This window comes from Exophiala oligosperma, assembly GCF_000835515.1.
Source record: "Exophiala oligosperma strain CBS 72588 unplaced genomic scaffold supercont1.10, whole genome shotgun sequence".
NCBI classification, from domain to species: Eukaryota; Fungi; Ascomycota; class Eurotiomycetes; order Chaetothyriales; family Herpotrichiellaceae; genus Exophiala; species Exophiala oligosperma.
Genome location: NW_015622827.1, coordinates 776,300 through 797,721, shown reverse-complemented (window position 1 = coordinate 797,721; position 21,422 = coordinate 776,300). Strand labels below are relative to the sequence as shown.

Genomic DNA, 21,422 nt, shown 5'->3' with positions numbered 1-21,422 from the left:
TGATCAGGTCCTCAAAACTCCAAGATTTTCCCAGCAAAAAAGCAAGAAATGCCAAGGCGGGCTTCTATTGGCTATCTCCATCCGCTGCCCAAGGCATTTGCAGTTGGCAGGCAGAAGTTGAAAGTAGTCTCCCGCGTACTCTGTAATGTACATTGATATCGCTCTTGACTTGGTATCTCAAGCCACTGGAATTGGATCTGCCGCCGGCATGGTTCCTGGCATCATCGGCAAACCGTTGGTGCTCATCATACTAACCGCATCATCGTTGTGAGGATGAAGGCTGTACTGAGTCGCAGCAAAGTCTTCACCATCGAAGAGCAGAAAATTCTGCAGAGGAGGTTCCTTTTGTCCCAGCACATTGATGACATCTTGTGCCAAAAAGCCACCAAGGAATGCAACTACTGGGCTAATTTCAGAACCAAGGTTTTGCAAAAAGCTCCGTAAGAATTCTGCGCGCAGGGTTTCTTCAGGTAGTTCGAGTTCAATGTGTTTCTGTTTGGCAAGTTTGGTGAAGAGTTCCAAGTCAACTCTATTGGGTCCTGGAAGCCGACCTTCGCTCTGGGTTTGGAAATCGAACAATGCCCTCATGCACGACAGAAGTGGAGAAATGCGCGTCAACTTTCGCCGAGTGCTCTTGTCTCGTGATGGGAGCGGAGACATGTTGGCGAGTTGAAAGAGCGTGTATGTCTCTCTGTAGGTGATCATGTCGGTGACCTTATCGCTTTCCGTCTCTGAGTCGACACTCAAAACGCATCTCGTAGATGTTTCCATGTCGCCCGCCTTGGCCCGCTTGTTGCTCTGCGGCTTCTCAACCATGAATTGATGAATACCGAGATCGGCGAATATGTATCCATACATACCGTGAGTGGCAGCGGCGTAGAACTTGCGGTTGAATTGGCGACAAGACATATTGACCAGCGTAATGACGTCCGTCATCAGGTCGGTCGCGATGACAATGTCGAATGACTGGAAATAGACGGGATCTTTCAGCACAACAGGGTTGGGGTCGATGTACAACTGGACACGAGGATTGAGCTTCTGCAATTCCGGTAGAGCTGCCTCTGCTCGGTTTCGGCCAATCTGAGTCTCATCGACGAAGAATTGAGTTCCTAGATCCTCTTCTGCAACGACTTCGTGATCAAGTATGGTCAAGATGCCGATACCTGCTAGGACAAGATTCTTCGCTATCTCGGCACCAAGTCCTTTCATCCCAATGAGGAGTACGTTTGCTTGCCGCAGCTTTTCTTGTACCTGCATTCCCCAAAGTCTTATTTGTCTGTCATACAGCGCGACCTCATCAGCAGGGATCGACTGTTGAGGCAGTGTCGCAAATAGCCCAGATTGCATGCCATTGTCAGGAAGAGGAATATTGCTGAAGGAGGGGTCGAACATTTGCGCGTGACCATTGAGATGCTCAAGAGAGGCATTGGCAGGCATGTTTGCATTCATAGCAAGCAATGCAGGATCTGGATTTGTGGCCTGGGCTGGCTCACCGGCACCATTGGTGTCCATGGTATAGGCGCATGGAATGGAAGAGGTCTTGATCGATGCAAGCGCAGAATACCTAGCTTGGAGGAGTGAGGAAGTCGGGCGCAAGCTTGAGATAGGGAGAAAGAGGAAGAGAGGAAAGACTATGAGAGAGGTCGGCCGAGAGAGATATGAGAGAAAGGAAAAGAGATCCGTCCCAAGTAAATTACGAGTGAGGTAAATGAAGCAGAAGTGAACGCAGGGCGATTCTTGCTTGTAGAGACGCCGCAGTTGGAGCAGCAGCCTCACTCTAGGCTCACTAGCCTCATGCGGGCGCCCCTATCACTCTGTTAAATAGGTGAGTAAACGAGGCTGCTGGACATTCCCCGGATGCTCCCTTTGCCATGCCGTCACTAGCCCGGCCGCCCTGAATAGCGTTCAAATCGTGGGGCACTGGCAGACGCCTAAATGGATTGGCAGAACTGCAACCACTTCTTCGCTTCGTGACTGGAGACTTTCCGACTACAACCCTCTCTTGATTTAATCAATTGTTCGGACAAGACTTGACAAATATCAAATACCAGTCAAATTCAACTACAATTACCGCCCGAGATACTGGGAGGCTTGGTGCATGTTGTCTTCAGCCCTCCGGAATTTTGCACTCGTCTCTGATTCTTACTCCTCTGTGTTCGAGAAAGATGGTAGGACGACGTCCAGTTGTTTGGCAATCACCCTATGCTAACATATGTATCAGCCTGATCACGACAACAACCCGTGGTCTGACATCTCCACAAGACTGCAAAATCTCAGAAATCTCCTCAGCTCCGAACGAAGTCTGGTCACTGATCACCAACGAGCGATCGAGGCAATTGATAGAGAGATGGTACATCATGAAAGGAGAAGAAGAGATATGGAAACAGCACATCTACTGGACGACGACTCATATTCGACGTCTGAAGATCTACCACAGCCTGGCAACTCTTCCAGTCTGGTGCGTAGTAGAAGAAGGGCCTTTCGTCCTAGCGAGCGGTTGCAGAGATACCAAAGACAAAGATTGGGTCAGTGGACTAGGGCATTGTCGTCTGGATCTTCCATGGCTTCTTCGTCACAGTCCAACAATGACCGTGGTGACCGATTGACGGCAAAGCGGAGAAAACTTGATGATGGTACCTACGAAGACGAGCCTAGGACTTTCAGCTACGGTCACTACGGACAGGTTGTGCCGGGCCTGTTACGAATGGAGGTGGCCGTCTGCGATGGAGGGGAATATCTTGATCCTCGAATTCCTATCCACTCATATCCACAGCATATCCTTGTCGACGACTCCAGAGTGTATTGTACAAAGAGCAGCCAGTGCGACCTCTTACTCAAGCATGTGGGAGGAATGCCCTTCACCTTGACAAAGGTCGTTATCAGGGCGCCTAGAGCGGGATTTGACGCTCCCATACGAACTGGACTCATATTTGTTGCTATGGATGAAGCTAATCTTCTCGAAAAGGCCGCCAAGTATGATTTGGTGGAAGACCCAGAAGATCATCGGTCTAGACCTCTGCGCGAAGTGACTCGCCCTTCTCGTGAGTATATGAACTCGACGAGATCACCGTTGCATACGCGGTATCGTTTGAGGTATCCTGAGAATCTCATTGGCCAGGATGCTGCTCCTGAAGCGGATACCACACGGAATACTCGCGCAGACACTGATTCTCCTGACGGAGAGGACGAGGAGGAAGTCGAGGGGCCATCCTCACCACGACCGTGGCACGACGACGAGTACTCACTGAGATCCTATGTTGACAGATATAGACCGACCTACCGCACACCTGACAATGGCTCTGTATCGGGCGAATCCGAAGGCTGGGACGATGCTGAACAACACGCTGACGAAGATCCGCCAAATCATGAAACCCAGGTCCCAGATGTGATATCAGTACATTTGCCTCACTACAACGATAGATCTTTGACAGAGCGTGATCCTGGCCCTGATAACGATGCCATTGAAAGTCGACTTTCGATACAGAGGAGAAGTTCTATACGTACGTCTAGATTTCGCGCCTATCAGTCTGAGCCCATCTCTCCAACGATCGACCCATCTAGTCCTTCTAGGAGTCTTCTTGACGACTCTATGGCCAAAATCTCGAGAGTCGAACCTGAAGCAAACAACTCGGCCGGAAGTTCAAACCCTGGTACCATGCCGCCGGCCAGGTTCGATATCAGTCAAGGACAGTCCAGTGCTTACGTCAAGTTTGAACCTCCATTGTAAGTCTTCTACTCCTACCAAAGGCCTCCATACTGACGAAGACGCAGGACTGGCCGTTTTATCTTGATGAAGCTTTGGGCGCCAAACAACTGTAAGAATATTGATATCCAGGCCATTCTTCCGTGTGGGTACGGAGGTCCTCGATTCTTCCCGAGCAACGAGTTCAGATGAGTTTATGATGGCTACGAATTCTTAATGTCTTGAGTTTCAGCACACTGTGATCACGAGATCAATGATATGGATTTGGAAAACATATGATCATCTCATAGAGGCTTTCATAGCCCACCCAGAATTAATACTATTTTCGAGTATTAGTAATACTGGCGAAGACGACGTTAGATGAATTGATAGCTTGAAAGCCTGATAGGGTCAGCAATTTTCTTGGAGGAATAGTCAGCTTTACAAGTGATATTCGTATGATAATATGCTGTGAGTTCCGACTCTGAAAAGAACCCCATGAGCGAGCCTGGGGCGTGTACTCTGCTATTGCGTCACCGTAAACTCCGCCGCCGAACAAGTGGTATCTCGGCCTATTACTTTTTGTTGATACTAGCCACGATTGTTTCTTCAAGCGTTGTCCACCCCTCGGTCCAGAATGCCACGCTTTACAGAAGGTACTGGGATACCCATCCGTAATGTACAAGATGTGTTCCCCGTGGCCAAGAGCGCGCCCAATCAATCCGCTGTGCCGGACCAGATCCGCGTGAAAAACCGTCGGAAGCGATATCTGGACACGCACCCGGATTACTTTGGCCCGCAGCTTGAGCTCGCAGGTGCGGCTGCCTACCTGAGGTGGTCCATGGGCGACTGCTTCTCCTCAAACAGTAGGTTTTTTGTTGACATTTCCTCGCAGATCCCTTGTTGTATGACCGCCTGATACGCAGGTTCCAGACCCCTGCCGAACGCGAGGCCGAAGGACGACAGAAAGGCTACTCTGGTATCCTCGAGGCTGACCTCTACCGTAGCGAGGCCAAACTTGATGCTCTACGACACCCGGATCCCAACAGCATCTTCACCTATAAACGAGGCCCTCATGGGGAGATATTGGCGGAAGAGCGCGACGAAGTGCCCGCGAACAAGGAGGACGGACAAGCGCGGTGGCGATGGGAGATGGAAACCAGATTCATGCGAGGGGGCGACGATGACTTTGACTACTCGACGGTAGACGACAATCCCGACTACGATGACAGGGCGATTGAAGAGCAGGACGCGGAAGACCGGTATTTTGACGCACAAGAACCCGAGTTCCTCGTCGAATCCGACCAAGGCAGCTCACAAAGTCAGGGCAGAGGCAGGGAATTGCAGGGTGAGACTGGCATTCAAGACTTTTGAAAGATGACTTGATGCCGTGCAAAAGTTGACTTGCGATATCGATGTTCGGAAAAACCATTGATCATGGTCCCACAGTTCTCAGGCGGTCAAGATATCTACAGGATCCATCAAGCCCCTCAAGCTACTGGCACATCGGACATGAGGCATCCTGCGAAAGACCTGCTCTCCTTCGGTCTTGGTCATGAACTCCTGCCACTCCTTGGTCGCGATCCACTCCTCTCTGGCACGCTTATTCCGGAACTTCATCAACATCACAGTGTCATGGATCTCTTCGGGTGACGGCCGCGCCTCACGTTTCAGCCACGTCGGGGCAGGGTCAGGAATCTCGACAGGATACGTCTCGAACTTTGTGACATGCGGTGAAAACGCTGCCTGCATGCGTAAACGGGCGACCATGGTGTCCAATTTATGGGTTGGCTCATCGGGGAGTCTTCCTCTCTGGACGAGATCTCGGTCTGCTGGTTGAATGTTGCGCTTCATCTGGGAAGCAAAAAAGTAAAACATGCATGTCAGTGGTCGTTGAGAGTCGGCGATTTGACTGTTTCGGTGCAGCTGTCCACCGACATCCCGCGCCGCCGACGTTGCGTCAGTGTCGGTCCTTCTCAACAACATTTAGAAGTATTTCCAGACGGTACGCTGGTGCTCTTGGTGTCAGCCGAGAGAGGACATATAGAAGTTCGAAGATTTGTATCAAGTAGTTGGTTGGAAATATTGTGGTCGGCCACAAGATAGCTGGTGAGCCTAATCTCGACACAAATCCCAGACAGGTCGAGAACACTTCCCCCGCATTCGAGGTGTCTTTGGATGGAGGTTGATGTATATACGGATATGGGGTATGGAGTTATGATGGACATGGGTGTAAGCAAGTGATGACGACGTGACGCCTAACGTTGCAACAGGTGATTGTTTGATGGGCACTTGTGCAACAGACTTGTCCAGGTATGGACAGGTACCTCCCTAGGTAGATGGGCATATGTGGTACCTATTACTTGGTTGAGCTTTGTAACATTTGTCACTTGTATCTGTGCTAATGTTGCAGACAGCATGCCTACAGAATTGGTCAAGATATTCCGGGGCAGGATGATTTTCCATGGCTTGCTGTCTACTGTTTACCTGAGTACTCCTTGAAAGAAGTCAATGGCAACGGGAGTGAGAATCCCCGTTGTACTCGCAAGGGCACTGTATCTATCTCAATTTCTCGTTGACCACGGAGTATTTCACTTCCTTTACCCCGCAGAATTGTGCATCTTTCTATTCCCCTCTACTATGTACTGCGTCAAGTTACCTAGGTAGATCACACTGTTTTCCTGGACTGCCGGGTCCGTAACCTGCCTGGAGGAGTGCTGTAAATATCTGACTTACTTGGTAAGTATTCCCGTAACTTACAGATTTACCTACAAGTACCAAATAGTAGCCGTGTGTCTTTTGCCCATATTGACCCGCAATCTTTGCTCTCTGTACAGCCTAGGCTGATCGGCCTCCCCCGCCTCCATATTTCCTCTCTCCCCCCAAAATATGGCGCCTGGAGAGTCGAGTCAGTGACTTCGGTGGCTTTTTTCTTGTCCCCCCTTGTACGGAGTAGGAGGACCAGCAGTTTTGCTCGGAAAGAGAGAATAATTAACCGAAACAAGCCCCCAAAACCAGCAACAAGAGAGCTGACACATTGTTTCTCTCGTCTTCTCTCATGCCTCATTGCTTTCGTTTTGTTTTTGTTTGATATACACGTATTTTTGTGTCTTTATGTGTCTGCCTCTGCCATACGTACAATAAAGGCACACTTGTTTGTCGTGTTTACCCACCGAACTTATCATACCGACCAGGGCGGGGGATGGTTGATGGTTTACGGTAAACATAGTACCCAGCCGATATCACAGGTACCGTACCTTGGTACATATGTTCATGTGTTCATACATGTACGAGCTATCTGGGACGTGGTAGTTTACAAGTTACTACTCCGGACAAGGTGTTCACAGAGGACCATCTTTGAGATACCTGACCTTGTCGCCTCAGCATACCTCCGACCTAACTCTGTAAACCACCTTGATCACGGAGGAGGTGTTTCCGAGGGTTTAGGTGTCTAGATACATATCACCAGCATACTGTTACCCGACCTCAAGTTCGAAGAGTACGATGATAACACACATCCAACATGCAACCACTCTTACGGTCGCGAAGAGCAGCAAGATGGCGGAGGCCGTCACTCACACAGTCTACTACTTTTGTGTCGTCAAAGCTACAGCGTCGTGACATCTTGACGACATCTCGAGCAAGGGGACCTTCTCAGCCACCGCTACTCGAAGAGACGGTCGGCGAGAACTTTGCCCGGATCGTTTCTGCACACGGCGACCGAGACGCCGTCGTGTCGAGGCACCAGAGCAAGCGTCTCACGTTCAACGAGCTGGACCTCGACAGTAATGTGGTGGCACGGGGTCTGCAGAGTCTGGGAGTCAAAAAGGGTGATCGAGTGTGCGTGTCTTTGGGAAACAATCTCGAATTCGCCACTATAACGTATGCCTTGTTCAAACTGGGAGCCATCTTGGTTCCGCTGAACCCAGCTTTCACCGCGGCCCAGATCATTTCGGCCTTTAACCACTTATCAGCCACCCACCTGGTCATTGGGACGGAGACGAATCTCCCCTTTAAAGCTCCCCGGTCCAACGCACCAATCCTCGAAGCAATTGTTCCAGACGTGTCCAGTACGACTCTTACCTCTGAAGCGATCCCGTCTCTGAAGAACATAGTCTTGGTCGACAATTCCGCCAGCCGAGTAGACGCTGCCAAGTACAACGTTACAAAACCGTGGTCCTCGATCTGTCAGGACACGAACACGCGCCCACCTACGCCAGACGCTCCTCTTTCCAATCGCGAAGTGGTCAACATCCAATTCACATCGGGGACGACTTCAATGCCGAAGGCCGCCTGTCTCTCTCACCGGTCGATCCTCAACAACGGTCAACAAATAGGCGATCGAATGCTTCTCACGCCCGACGATGTCGTGTGCTGTCCGCCGCCACTGTTTCACTGCTTCGGCTGCATTTTGGGTTACATGGCCACGGCCACGCACGGCTCGAGCATAGTTTTCCCCACCGAAGCGTTCGACCCCCTTGCGGCCCTGAAAGCGGTCCAAGAGGAAAAAGCCACCGCCCTCTACGGCGTGCCGACCATGTTCCTGTCCCAACTCGAGCTCATAGACGATGGTGCCGTCGCGAACGAAGGGTTCCAGTACCTCCGGACGGGCATCGCCGCGGGGTCTTCCATCCCCGCCGAGTTGATGAAGAAGCTCCACAAGGTGCTCAACCTGACCGAGTTGACCATCTGCTACGGCATGACCGAGACGTCCCCCGTGTCGGCCATGACCACGACCGACGACCCCCTGGAGAAGCGCATCAACACGGTGGGGCGACTCCTCCCGCACGTGGAGGCCAAGGTGGTCGACCCCTTTGACCACGACCGCGTGCTGGGGATCGGCGAGCGAGGCGAACTGGCCGTCTCCGGTTACCTCGTCATGAAGGAGTACTGGGGTCAACCGGAAAAGACGGCCGAGGTCATGAAGGCCGACGCCGAGGGGACGACATGGATGCACACGGGCGACGAGGCTTCCATGGACGAAGAAGGCTACGTCAGCATTACGGGTCGCATCAAAGACCTCATCATCCGCGGCGGCGAGAACATACACCCCCTCGAGGTGGAGAATTGTTTGTTTGCGAACCCCAGGGTGGCAGAGGTGAGCGTCGTGGGCCTGCCGGATCCAAAATACGGCGAGATCGTGGCCGCCTTCGTCATCCGCAGGCACCACTTGCCCTCGGGAGAGAAGAACCCCATCACCGTGGACGAGGTCAGGTCGTGGGTCAGGGACAGGATGAGCCATCATCTCGTGCCCAAGTATGTCTTCTTTGTGGATGACTACCCAAAGACGGCCAGTGGGAAAATTCGTAAGTTTCTCTCCTTCTTTTCTCAAGGACCTTGATTTTTTTTTGTTGATGTACTGACATTTGGCGTCTTTTCCCCAGAAAAATTCAAACTCAGAGATCTAGGGGTACAGTTGCTGGAAAAGGGACAAGGCCTGAAATGAGGCAAGCCATATAGAAGAGCAAGTGCTGGATATCTCCGGTGTACATATCTCGAAACGAATTTCTCGCAATTCTGGTCGTACATAAAAAATGCTCTGATAGAACCGCCAGGTTGAGTAAAAGACGACAACATTAACATCATAGAGCTTCATGACTTTGTGAAACGCATGGTTTCCCGTCCGGCTATACCTGATCTTTATCGCGACTATCAGATCTTTTCCGTCTTCGCTCACGATGATCACGATCTTGCCTCTTCTCGTCACGATCCCGATCACGATGGCTGGATCTAGACTCGTTGTGATCTCTGTCTGCGTCTCTGTCACTGCGTCTATTTCGCTCGGAACGGTCTGCATGGTTCCCCTCGTCTCCGTGTCGATGTCGATGTCGGTGTCGCCTCTCTTCCTCCGCAGCATCATCATTATCATCGTGACCTTCCTCATCTCCGTGATGGCGACGATGTTTGTGCTCCGTCTTCCTACCATCTTCATCCTCATCTCGGTGTCTGTGTCGATGTCGACGTCTTCCCTCATCCTCGACGTCCTCGCCATCTCTACGTCTGTGTCTATGTTTGTGCTCAGATTTTTCTTTTTTGGACTTTTGGCGTTCTTTCGCCCTTTCAATTTCCTCCCTCTTCTCTCGGATTAAGTAATCGCGCATCGGATCTTGTTCTTCGTCTCCGCCTTGTGTGATGGCTAGCATCTTTTCCAGTTCCCGCTCTTCCTTCAACATGGGTCTGTGTTTCTTGTGTCTGTGTCTGCGTCCGTCGTCATCGTCTGTGTCGTCGTAATCGTCGCCACTCCCCCTCTTCCCGTTGCCGTTCATATCGTCTCCCTCGGCTTGCGCTTCCAAACGGTCGATGCGGTAGGTATCTTCGTCCTCGTCGTCCCTTTTCTTGTACCTTGTATGGTCGACTCGGAGCAACCTGCCCAAAACATCGGCACCCGTCAAATTGTCCACGGCCAAATCGCAACTGCGCTGGTCTTCGTATTTCAAAAAGGCAAAACCTTTACTCTTGCCCGTCTCTTTGTCCCTGATCAGATTGAGGTGCGTAGGGTTACCGAATTGTGAAAATATGGTGATCACGTCGCCTTCTGTCAAATCTAGATTTAGGCCACCAATGTATATGTACGCTGTGTCTCTGTAATCTGCGTGCCACGAGGCCGATGGTGGTGTGGCATTTTCGAGTTCTCGCTTGTTCAAGGCCTGGGTTTGACGGATGGCGTTCATGCTGGATCAGGGAACTTGCAAGAAAAAGACAAAAGTCTTTTCTACTCGCACCTAGTTATACTGGCAAGGGAGAGAGACCACTGAACAAAAAGTAGATATCTTTCGCATGTGCAGAGTATTGAATTGTACTCGCATGGAAACATTGGAGAATTAATTAATTTCTTGTGGAGAAAAACGACGCGATGAACTTCTGTTCGTTCTCCATCGAATCCGCATCTGCATCTGCACGTCAACAACACAAGCCTCGTTTGTGAATAACATCCTTTACACAGCCAAAAAACAATAACAAGACGATTGTGTCCTCATGAAGAATCTCAATCCCTCATAGTCACGATAGTTTGCAATCTCCTCGTCCTTTGATTCCACATCTCCTTCGCCATGTTGGCGGCATCGCAACCAGTCTCCTCCAGCTTCACCTCCCTACCCCCGTCTCGATCCATGTCCAGACGGCCAGCCAGCAAGGATGGGGATAAGCCCGCGATATGGGTTCCGATGCTGAACAGCGCCTCCAAAGGCAAAGACTTGACAGAAAAACAACTCCTCGTCCTCGGTGGCACCCCCGATCAACAGCGCGAGTTCCTCGAACAGCTCAACCCTCCAAACCTGCGCTCTCGATACGCCAACAACGACAGACGAAGACCACCGCGGACGACGGCACCCCTGTCGAATCGTTACGCGTTGGGTTATACGTACTACGACGTGATGGACGCGGATCAAGAGGACGTACTGGCGAGACTGAACGTCTACACGCTGTCGAACCCGAGCGCCAACTTCGCACCACTCTTAAAGCCCCTCTTCACACAAAAAACGGTCAAGGACACTCTGATAACGATACTGTTGGACTGGCAAGACCCTTTCAAATGGGCGAGACAATTGCGACAATGGATCAGGCTGCTTCGATCCGTCATCCTCAGCTTGGACGAACAAACCAAGATCGAGATGGAAGAGGTCATGACGGCGTGGAAGGAGAAACGAGTCGGACCGGACGCGCCGTCAGTCCAGCCTGGAGGAACCGCGGCGGCGACGACAGCGACGACGACCGAACAGCAGAAATCAATAGGTGCGGCGATAGTGCCTCCGGGACCAGGGGAGTGGGACGAAGGGTTGGGAATACCGCTGTCGGTCGTGTGTATACAGGCAGAAAAGATCGAGACGCTAGAACGAGAGAACAGCTGGGGAGAAGATCAGTTCGACTTCCTCATGCAATGGTTGAGATGTGTTTTGCTCAAGCACGGTGCCTCCCTGGTCTACACTGCCACGTTCGACCCGAACAATGTACGGACACTGATACATTCGAGCTTGAGCATACATTCCCTCCTGAAAAGAGAAGTCGCCAAATACAACATCATCGACCGAGATAAGATCTTGGTGCCCCCGAATTGGGACTCGTGGGGGAAAATTAGGATCCTCAAGGAAGGGTTCGATCCGGAAGCGGTTGGCGATGCGTGGTCCGTGGAGATTCAGGATGCCCCCGAACAAGCGCTGGACTGGTCGACGACGAAACAACAGGATACCAGACAACCGACCCAAAATGGCCAAACGACATCGTCGTCCGAACCCGAATCGGAGTCGGCGGTCCAAGTATACGAATCCACACTCCGCAACCCGGCGGACTCCAGACCGGCGTTCCAACCACGGACGACGCACGACGAAACCGTCACCGTCCCGACCGTGCAGGAATTTTTGCTGGTACAGTGTGAAAGCTTGGAAAAACTAAAGGCCGAGGACGAAAAGGCCGAACGGAAGTCCCGCAAAGGTGCTCCCGCCCCGTCGGGTGGTGCAACCGTCGAGGACGCAGACGATGCGATCAAAGGGGTCTCGAATCCCCGGATGGCAGATCACATTGGACCGTATCAGATCAACGTGAACGGTATCGATTTCGACGCGGAAGAAGCCACGAGACGGCTGCGCGAGCGCGAGAGTGAACGCGTCTCGGCCGCCGCGGCGGAGAGAAGGGGAGGCACACCAGTCGGCGGAACAGGCCCCGGTGGCAGCACTCCAATGCGTCGACAGGGGAGTGAGGCTGGAGCCGCAGAGGGAGGGACGGCAACACCGACCTTGTCTTCCGCGACGAGTGCGTACGACAAGCAGAGCAACAGGGCTGCGGCGGACTTTTTCGCCAACCTCATCAAAAAGGACAAAAAGGGTGGTGGTGGTGTCAGTGCCGCTGCGAGTCCTACGAGGATGCCCGGTAGCGGTGGGAGTCCACTTGTTCGAGGAGGAGTGACCGGAGGTGGTGAAGAGAGGAGAAGGGAGTCTTGAGGACAACACTCGAGGGGAGGGGGCAGTTTTCGCCCGTCCCAGACAGTCCAGTCCGTCTCTCTCTGATTCTCGAGAAGCTTTGAGACCGAAGAAACAAAATGTACAAGGTCGTTTTGTTTCGTCTCGTTATCTTTGTCAATCGCTAGGAGTCGAGTCGAGTCGAAGTTTTCTTTTTTTGAGCGTTTTTCCCCCCAAAGCAAGCGAGTATTTGCGAGCAGCAGGAGTAGCTGATATATAACAATGCATTCCGAGAGACTGGAAAAATGGAAGCTCAACAAAACGTTCTCTCGTTCTATTCTAGTTTTATGTAAAACGCAACGAAACCTGTCACAAGCTGTAGGACCGTTTTCATTTTTTTCTTCTTCTTGTTTTTCGTTTTCCTCTTTGCACAACCCCCATCATTTTCCCCGTCAGAAGGAAGTAGGAGGTCCGCGGGAGGTATTCATACCCATGCCATTCTCGGTGTTGTTCGTGCCCACATCCGATGAGCTCTCTTGTCGAAAGTGTAGTGATTTCTTCAGTCCTCGACGCCACCATCGGCGGTCCAGCCTTTGATCTCACACTGTTTGACAACATCGGTAGGGGAAACTTTGGCGATCAGAGAATCCCTCAACTTGACGATTTCGATCTCACTGAAACCGCACCTCTCGCTGAGGTACTGCTCCACGCTACCCAATTCCCGGTCGAGGACGAGTCTGAGAAAGGCACGCATGTTCCCGGCTCGACTGCCACAGATCCTGGCGGCCGCCTCCCTCGTGATTTGTGGTTTGTCTCCGGGCCAGATTCGGGGTGGGTTGTGTTGTTTACCTCCTCCTCCCCCTCCTCCTCCTCGACCACCACCACTTCCCATCCCTTGGGAACAGATACGATCGATGAACTCTTTCCTCCAATGACCCAACCCGGGTTCGGTCAAGGCGTATTCCCAACAAATCACCTCGTCCGGAACCCCCACCAACCTCCCTATCATGGCACCAAACACTCCGGTCCGGTCTTTACCGGCCGTGCAGTGGAAGACCAGAGGGGTGGTCGGTTTTTCCAACAAGTGTCTGAACATCTCCCCGTACGCCGAAGCCCCGTGGACGGCGATGTCACGGTAGGCCTTGACGAAACCTTCACTGTAGGCGAACCCGGCGTCCTCGTCGTGGGCGTGTTCGGCAGTGTACCAAGCCAGTTTCGTCGCCAGGGCCACCGGACCGTAATCCTCGCTCTGGTAAACCGGCGTAAAGTGCCGGGTGAGGCCGGGCACGGAATCAAGACAACCGGTTCGTGGGTCGGCCAGAGGGTAGACGGCCTTTCCAGACTCCGCCACCGTGGCGGCCAACCTGTTGATCTCGGGTTGACTGCGGAGATCGTACATGTCTTTGACTCCCAGCGTGTTGACGAGGTAATCGGCCCCGGATTGAGTGAGGTGGGTAGGGTGGGCGCATCGAAACAATAGACCTTTGCGTAAAACGTAAACGCCGTCGCCGTCACCACCAGAACCGGACGACGATCTCGCCGCCGCCGCCGCCCCAGACGATGGTGGTTTACATTCGTACCCTCCCAGATCTCGAAAGTTGGGGACACCCTGGACGTGCAGAAAAGGTGGCGTGGGTAGGTCTTGAGGGAACGATATGTTGAAATCCTCGGGTTCGGGCGTCGCCTGACGATCTTCACGTTCACGTTTCTCGACCTCTTCGATCTCCCTTTCCGTCAAGGGGGACCCGTTGGCGTCAGACAGGCCCGCGGTCGTGGGCGGTCGGACGTCCATGAATGGTTGATAAGGTTGGTCCGGGTTGGGAACTTCGTTGTTGGTGCCGAGTTGAGGGGAGCCTGATGAAGAAGGAGGGTTTGCCATTTGAATTTGGTTTGGACAACCTAGGTAGGTAATGCTGAAAGTGGTACTTTCGTAATTGTACCGACGACTTTTTCCTCGTGTCTGTTCTTTTTGATTATCGTGATATCAACACCTTTTAGCCTGTCGACCTCTTGACTCAATAGGCCAGAAATCAGGAAGGACAAGCGCCGATTTTTTCTTCCTTTGGTGTTGACAAGACTGTTTGCACGAACACTGGTACGGAATAGAAGATATTCCCACAGGATCAATAAGAGTATGTAAAGTGTCCCCAACGGCAAGGAGAGAAAAGAGAGAGCGTGTTGCGCCTACCGACAACGTTTCAATTCACTTTTATTGCTCAAATCACGTCAAGGCACGTTGCCCACGCAGCAGGCTAAACCACCACTCCGTTACCGGCTTATTTGTAGGTAGGCCACGGAGTACTGCCGAGGTTAGCTGCCTACCTGGTAAAGGACCAGGATACTAGTACCCGGCAAGGCTGGCGACACATGCTATTTTACACGTGGGCACGAGGCTGAGCCTACTTTGTACACCCACATACTTGTACGTACCTAACTCGTATCGAGGGTGTGTTGTTGTACAAAGAGGGTTAAATGATCGATATCTCATTCATCCAGAAATCCAACGCAATTATAAACCCCATGCGAGACAATGACTAACTACTTCATCACTTGGAAGATTCGTCAAAACAACTGTTCCACCATCATCAACGAACCTTGTCGATGTGCTGTCAAGAGGCGGTCAAGCCTGTGCTGTTCATCTTCTGCAGCATTCGACTACCCTTCAAGTTTTGATCATTCTCTGCAACCTAAATGACCTCCAGACATAAACTCATATTGATACGAACTTTTACCGGCGAGGCTAGTCTTGCGAAACCATGCCAGGTCATGATTCCGGATGAATCTAAAATGCAGTCTACCACCCAGGTTCATCATTTCTCATCGATCCCATTTTCCAGATGAGAAATTACTCGCACCCAACCTATTCTCAAGATCGTTGGTTTCTTCAACACCAGCGTTTCCGAGCACTTCGTAACGCGAATATGATCCTGACTCCCCGATGATCGATGCAAGCATACCTCCTATAAAGAATAAAAGGAACCCCGGAATCTTCTCAGATTACCGATAAGGAAATTTCCAACACGCTCCATCTCAGTCGTATCTTGACGTACCGTCCCCCATGTCAAATCGATGTTGCGGCAATCGCTTTACCGGTGGCGGCAGATGATTATGCTTTGCCTGTATTCTCATTCGAGCCGCTATTCTGTCAGAACCCATCTTTGTCACATCAATATTGGTCGTTGTCGGTCCCAAGGTTTCTGGTGAGCAGCAGTCAATGTTCTTGATCCACCGATCATTCAATGCCTCAGCCACAGTGCATCGCCTGTCAGGATCTGGGTGAAGGAGTTTCAATATACAACGTCGCTGTGAATGTGAAGGCAAAGCATTGAACATTGGACCACAGTGAGGATAGTTGTTTTCGTCGATGATCGTCTCTCTAGATCCAGAAAGAAAGGTTTCCCACCCCTTGAAGAATGCTGCATAGTTGGGTTCGTGCCTGCGAGCACTTTGCCATGGGTTTCCAACCAGGAAAATCGTCATGAACAAAACACCACAGCTCCATGCATCGAGCTTGCTAGGGTCGTACTCGCGATCCTCGGCGAGCACCTCTGGAGAAATGTATGGCCTCGATCCACAGATTCCCGGCGGCGACATTCGATGTTCCCTCATCCCTTGGCCGCAAAGCCCCCGAGATGACGCGATACCAGGATGCTCACCGCAAAAGACCTCCGAGACCCCGAAATCTGTAATCTTGATGTGACCTTCGTCGGTCATGAGCAAATTTTCCAATTTGATATCTCTGTGGGCAATGCCATGTTCATGCAAGTATCCAACACCCCTCAGGACCTGTTTAAAAATGCAATTCCGGTCTTCGGCCTTGAAATACTTTCGTTCGACCAGGCTGAAAAGTTCACCTTGTTGGCAATACTCCATAACATGATTCCAACGACCGTTGTTCGTGCATAATCGAACCGTCTTAACGATGTTGGGATGATTCGCAGATTTGGCAATAGTGTATTCTGACTTGACTTTGCGAAGATAGTCATCTTCTGTCTCTCTCATGGACTTCTTTCGAAACTCTTTCACAGCAAAGAGAGGGGCGCCGTCAGATTTCTTGTCACCCCTTCTCAGCATGATCTTCACTGTTGCGCTAGCGCCTCTACCGACCTCCTTCCGACGGCCGATCTTGGAAGCTGAGACAAACTCGTCTTCCAGTGGGCAGACGTCAACTACAAAGTCATCCAGAGGGCTCGCACTAAGACGTCGAGATTTCAGGCCTGCTCCTTCTTGTGCAGGCACCGAAAACAACGAGGCACGGTTGGAATGATCATTGCTGCTGCCAAAACTACCACTTCGGTGAACAGGTGGGTGTGGTTGCGGGCTCAGATACTTGGGGTCCTTATGTGATTTGATCTTGGACAGGAAGTTGAGGCCGCTTGAGCTCCGTGTTGGAGATGGTGGTTGGCTGGTCACCACCGACATGACCTTGGAAATGGCCACTACCACCGGCGACAGTGCAAGATGTGAGACGATGTTGGTGGCTCACTGAAAGTGAGCGAGAGCCTGTAAATTGCTAGTGTGCCGACCGAGGGTTGCAACTGGGGTGAAGAAATATGGTCAGGAAATCCAGCCTCGTGAACCTGGTTGACTAAGAGACATGTATGGAAAGAATCGGGATCAGGGTCCTCGTTGTGTTTATAAGCGTGTTGTTAGTGGAACAGCGCGATTGTAGAAAGCGACGGCTTCTGCAACTATCAGCACAAGATGAGAATCTCGAGATGCGATGATTTTGTGAGAAACGGAGTTGATCGCCAGAGAGGTAGGGGAAGTTTGGCAGAAATAGCGGCACCAGGCGGCTTGATATGGCGAATCGATGAGGAGACGATGGAGGACCAGGCGGGTCTGAGCTTGGGAGTTTGTTTCCCGCCAAAGTCCTACGGATGGAGCCTCTCGCTTTCCTCGTGGTTGACAGTGATGGTGTCAGTGGTCAGGATGGTTCAATGTCGTCCCTGATACCTCGTCGCTGTCACATATGCTTCCTACTCTTTTGCACCGTCCTTGAGTTGACGGCCGGCACTGGCGTCTATCGGGTCGAAGGCGAGGTTCTTGTCTCGGACTTCAGTGACGTTCCGTTGGAGTAACAGTCCTTCGACTCTGCCGGAGAAGATCCAGATGCCAGTGGGGTCAAAGTGTACCAAGCTTTTGCTTGTTGGAGAGGGTTACGATTGTTCGTTGAGTGGTGACTATCCGTATAGCGTGCGGCACTGTGGTCGTAGGAAATGCTCCGAGTACGAGTAGAGAGGTACATCCACGTCTGCAGAATGGTCAGCTCATGCTGGTAGATAAGCAATACCTATCGAGCCGAATAACGGCCAGTAGATAAAGTCGAAAAAGGCTCATGTTGGGACAATTTACTTTCTCAGCTTGCAAGAAGATATGAAGATCGATCGGAGATTCGCATGAGGTGGAGGGTTGCAAGGATGACAAGCGAAGAGTGTGCGGGATTTGCAGAATGCAGCTGATCACGAGCCCTCGAGTGCTGGTCTCGTTGTTCTTATACAATGTACAAGTATCACCACCTTGACGTATTTATTTCTGTGGGTGCGAGATAAGGGGAGCGCTGGACAAAGATGCCCTGTGTCCATATCAAAACGTCGCCACGAGAGCAGCCTCCTCACTAAGGTAGTTGATTGACGACGTGGAGTGCCTTCCCTGCGCAGACTTCGCTTGAAAAAAAGGCTCACCAGGCGTCGATGCAAGGCTACTGCAATCTGCAATGCACTCCACGTCCATCCATGTTGCTGAATGCATCAACCCCGCGCACAATGCGTTCAGCAACGGAATGCTTAACATGTCTAAGCATTGATGAACACGATCCTCGTGGCACCATGACAACACTTGTTTCTAGAGCTTTGACGTCCTATTCAGAGAAGCCATGTATTCAGAACTCGAGGCTGATATGAGCACCAACTGCCCCCCCAGAAAGCCCCTTCAACTGAGATGATCCTTCGAAATATCATGTCAGAAGGACAAGCGTCATGAGCAAACAGCAGCTGTGGATTAGGCACGACCGGGTGCTTCCCTCTTTAACCACATTCATATCGGGATGAAGCACTTCTGCGGAGAAAAGGCTGCAAGAAGTCACATCTCGTCGGTGACACAGCATGGCCCCAACCTCGATGCAATGTTGCTTCTTTTCTGCCCGATGGTGCGCGATTTATTACTCAACCTCTTCTCATTGCTCAATTCTCCAAGAGGCGGTCGCAGTGCTTGACGTCGCTGTCCACAGAGAGAATATCCCCCGGCACCAGGGCTGCCCAATGCTTGCACCACCAAAACACCAAGGCACCTTGGGTGAATGACCCCTCCTCCACAGCCCCCGCGTCCACACCATCAACGCAATGGCCACTCACTAAACTGGATGGAGGAAGTATGAGAATTTAGGCACACTCCTGCGGCCCCCAAGAGCGAAGTTGATTCACTAGCAGCTTGAGTACTCCGTACATCCCACGTCTTCCCGCACCATGGGCCAAGATACAGGGGCTCGAGGCCCCGAGGCTTTCGTTGTGTAACCAAGCAAGCAAATTTACAGGTGGACTGATCAGCCACAGACCAATAAATAATGGAAGTGATATTACGACTACGAGTCCTCCGCATGCTCCCCTTCATGGAACTCGCTGCTCAAATAGTAGTAACTTATGCACAATCCTTGACATGTTCGATTAAAAAATGAGTCTCTTTTCCAGGCCCAGTCACCGCTCATTAAAAAAGGTCGCTATTCTACTAGACATGACATGTCTCCCATCAGCAACAAAAGCTTGACCCACAGACGAGTCTTCAAGCCTCACCGCTTCAATGACGCTTGAAGTTCTGTGCAGCCTCATCTCCTCACGCAAGTTCTGCTTCGCTTTGAAAAATCCATGGCCTGCATGAGACAGCAGAAAAAGAAAACTTCTGCGGATCCCCGGACGTCGTTTATGCATCAGCCTGGCCGTGACCGTTGAGGTCTTCCACACCCTGGCTCTGCTCACGCTGCATGCGTGCCTCGATTTCACGTAGTTGAGACTCGCGTGCCAACAGTTCTTGTCGCTTCTCGTTGATTTCACGTTGGACCTTGACCTCGATCTCACGCAGCTTCTCTTCCTCGCGGCGCAGTTGTTCTTCCTTGAGCCGGACTGATTGATTGGCAAGGTCCTCGGGGTTGATCGACGAGTCTTGTCCACTGTTGTCACATGTATTAGCCAACGATTCACTAGTATGGATGATAGGGAGCACATACGAGACACCTCCGTCCACGCTCTTGCTGAGTTTCTCGGTACGGTAGTTCTCGTACAGGAAGTCGTGCGTGATTTCTTTGAGATCGGCAAGATGGGAGTGCAAGAGGGCACTACGAATGGCAAGGAAGTCCGAGTGACGCGGGTTGTCAACTTCCACCACACCCCATGGGTACTGTCGTGCGCGGACTCGTCGACCGCCAACTTCGATCACGTCCTCTGACCCCACAATGGCAAACGGCATCAACCCACGGAGCTCCGCATTCTCTTCCACGGTGTCCTCGTCATCTTCTTCAATATCGTAGGGGAAATTGTAGACCGGGATACGGTAGTGTTCAATGTCTTCCATGACCAGTTTCTTTGACTCGGCCAATTCAGCAGGGGTCAAGGAATCAGCCTTGCCAATGACGGGGATGACGTTGACACGGGGAGAAAGGCGCTTCATCAGTTCAATGTCCAGCTCTCGGAGACCGTGGCCGGTGGGAGTGATGAAGTAGAGGAGTGCGTGGATACGATTGTCTCTGAAGCGAGGGTTTCTCTTGATACGAGATTCCTCGGCAAGAATATCGTCGTACTGCCGTTCAAGGTGACCAACAATTTCGCCAAATGCCGATTCGTTGTCAATCTGATCACCGAAGCCGGGAGTGTCGACGATAGTCAGGGAGACACGAGTGCCCTCCTCATCCAGTTCAAGTTCTACCTCTTCGTCAGCTTACAAGTTATTTCTTGCTGTATGTTGTCCCACATACCAACTGTTACCGGCTTGATTCTCACACCTTCCTCGAGGTGCGCATTGGCTGCATCGTCGGCGTCTTTGGGCTGGAGGACTCGTTTTCCGCATAGGGTATTAACGAAGGTTGTTCGACCTGTAGTGCCGTCAGCACTGGCATATGGAAACAAGGCGAGAGTCACTCACCGGTTCCGCTTGCACCGCAAACCATGAGACAGAACTGGATTCCCTTCTTGACATTCTTCTTCCTCCGAATCTTTGACTGCGCCAGGCGCACTTTGTTAGTAATACAGAAAACAGGGGTAGGTAAAGCATAGGAGGCGAAGAGATATTCCTGTCGGTATGTGATGATGGGAAGGATGAAGAGTTGGCCGGCATACCGCATTCATAGGTGAAGACATCTTGACAAATATCACTAGAAGTAGCGCTGTGGAAGAACAAGGACGAACGAGATGGTCGCCGCGGCGATGAGAACGAGATTGAACAAACGATTGAAGAAAGACCAGAAAAGAGTTGCGCAACGGTGATGTGTTGGACTGAAGGAGACGGAGGATCAAAGTGAAGGCGTCCAAAAAATTAGGGGGTAAACGGTCGACTTGTCAATCTACGGCTGTTTAGGCCCTGGAACTGCCACTGACTGGCACTCTGGGGTCGCGCTTGCCCTCGCGCTTTGCCTCTTTGGGCCTTGCAGCCTCGCCAACATGACACTTGGGTCGATCTACTATATATCGCCGTCTGGCCAGGGGCTTTGCTACAAAAAGGTGATTGCCGCAGCTTCGTACAGAGTACCCGACAGAATTTTTTTTACCAGAGCGGGACTCCAAGCAGTACCACCGTCTAGACGATACACACAGCGTACTCTGCACCTTTGCTGCCATGTGCCAGATCTTGACGCACAGTATTGA

General features: G+C 51.6%; 10 protein-coding genes across 10 annotated transcripts; 4 read left to right on the top strand and 6 right to left on the bottom strand.

Moving 5' to 3' along the window:
- Positions 1 to 177: 177 nt before the first annotated feature.
- On the bottom strand, positions 178 to 1,512 carry PV06_09463 (uncharacterized protein; the record flags this gene model as incomplete). Its single annotated transcript, XM_016410916.1, has 1 exon — positions 178 to 1,512. One exon carries the CDS (start codon positions 1,510 to 1,512, stop codon positions 178 to 180), a length of 1,335 nt encoding a protein of 444 aa, XP_016258723.1.
- Positions 1,513 to 1,982: 470 nt separating this feature from the next.
- Positions 1,983 to 4,087, top strand: PV06_09462 (uncharacterized protein). The gene is made up of 3 exons (XM_016410915.1): positions 1,983 to 2,168; positions 2,222 to 3,723; positions 3,772 to 4,087. Exons 1-3 carry the CDS (start codon positions 2,166 to 2,168, stop codon positions 3,893 to 3,895), a joined length of 1,629 nt encoding a protein of 542 aa, XP_016258722.1. The 5' UTR covers positions 1,983 to 2,165; the 3' UTR covers positions 3,896 to 4,087.
- Positions 4,088 to 4,303: 216 nt separating this feature from the next.
- On the top strand, positions 4,304 to 6,198 carry PV06_09460 (uncharacterized protein). The gene is made up of 2 exons (XM_016410913.1): positions 4,304 to 4,497; positions 4,578 to 6,198. Exons 1-2 carry the CDS (start codon positions 4,320 to 4,322, stop codon positions 5,054 to 5,056), a joined length of 657 nt encoding a protein of 218 aa, XP_016258720.1. The 5' UTR covers positions 4,304 to 4,319; the 3' UTR covers positions 5,057 to 6,198.
- On the bottom strand, positions 5,135 to 5,668 carry PV06_09461 (uncharacterized protein; the record flags this gene model as incomplete). Its single annotated transcript, XM_016410914.1, has 1 exon — positions 5,135 to 5,668. One exon carries the CDS (start codon positions 5,666 to 5,668, stop codon positions 5,135 to 5,137), a length of 534 nt encoding a protein of 177 aa, XP_016258721.1.
- Positions 6,199 to 6,783: 585 nt separating the features above from the next.
- PV06_09459 (uncharacterized protein) lies at positions 6,784 to 9,128 on the top strand (the record flags this gene model as incomplete). Its single annotated transcript, XM_016410912.1, has 2 exons — positions 6,784 to 8,988; positions 9,067 to 9,128. The coding sequence occupies exons 1-2, from the start codon at positions 7,206 to 7,208 to the stop codon at positions 9,126 to 9,128; spliced, it is 1,845 nt and encodes a 614-aa protein (XP_016258719.1). The 5' UTR covers positions 6,784 to 7,205.
- Positions 9,120 to 10,471, bottom strand: PV06_09458 (uncharacterized protein). Its single transcript, XM_016410911.1, has one exon. The coding sequence runs from the start codon at positions 10,351 to 10,353 to the stop codon at positions 9,310 to 9,312; it is 1,044 nt and encodes a 347-aa protein (XP_016258718.1). The 5' UTR covers positions 10,354 to 10,471; the 3' UTR covers positions 9,120 to 9,309.
- Positions 10,472 to 10,605: 134 nt separating this feature from the next.
- PV06_09457 (uncharacterized protein) lies at positions 10,606 to 12,886 on the top strand. Its single transcript, XM_016410910.1, has one exon. The coding sequence runs from the start codon at positions 10,732 to 10,734 to the stop codon at positions 12,613 to 12,615; it is 1,884 nt and encodes a 627-aa protein (XP_016258717.1). The 5' UTR covers positions 10,606 to 10,731; the 3' UTR covers positions 12,616 to 12,886.
- Positions 12,887 to 14,943, bottom strand: PV06_09456 (uncharacterized protein). The gene has a single exon (XM_016410909.1). The coding sequence runs from the start codon at positions 14,450 to 14,452 to the stop codon at positions 13,133 to 13,135; it is 1,320 nt and encodes a 439-aa protein (XP_016258716.1). The 5' UTR covers positions 14,453 to 14,943; the 3' UTR covers positions 12,887 to 13,132.
- A 67-nt stretch (positions 14,944 to 15,010) lies between these two features.
- On the bottom strand, positions 15,011 to 17,934 carry PV06_09455 (uncharacterized protein). Its single transcript, XM_016410908.1, has one exon. The coding sequence runs from the start codon at positions 16,993 to 16,995 to the stop codon at positions 15,604 to 15,606; it is 1,392 nt and encodes a 463-aa protein (XP_016258715.1). The 5' UTR covers positions 16,996 to 17,934; the 3' UTR covers positions 15,011 to 15,603.
- Positions 17,935 to 19,111: 1,177 nt separating this feature from the next.
- On the bottom strand, positions 19,112 to 21,081 carry PV06_09454 (uncharacterized protein). The gene is made up of 5 exons (XM_016410907.1): positions 20,898 to 21,081; positions 20,704 to 20,773; positions 20,537 to 20,653; positions 19,793 to 20,483; positions 19,112 to 19,735 (listed from the first exon to the last, which is right to left on the bottom strand). Exons 1-5 carry the CDS (start codon positions 20,916 to 20,918, stop codon positions 19,489 to 19,491), a joined length of 1,146 nt encoding a protein of 381 aa, XP_016258714.1. The 5' UTR covers positions 20,919 to 21,081; the 3' UTR covers positions 19,112 to 19,488.
- Positions 21,082 to 21,422: the final 341 nt, after the last annotated feature.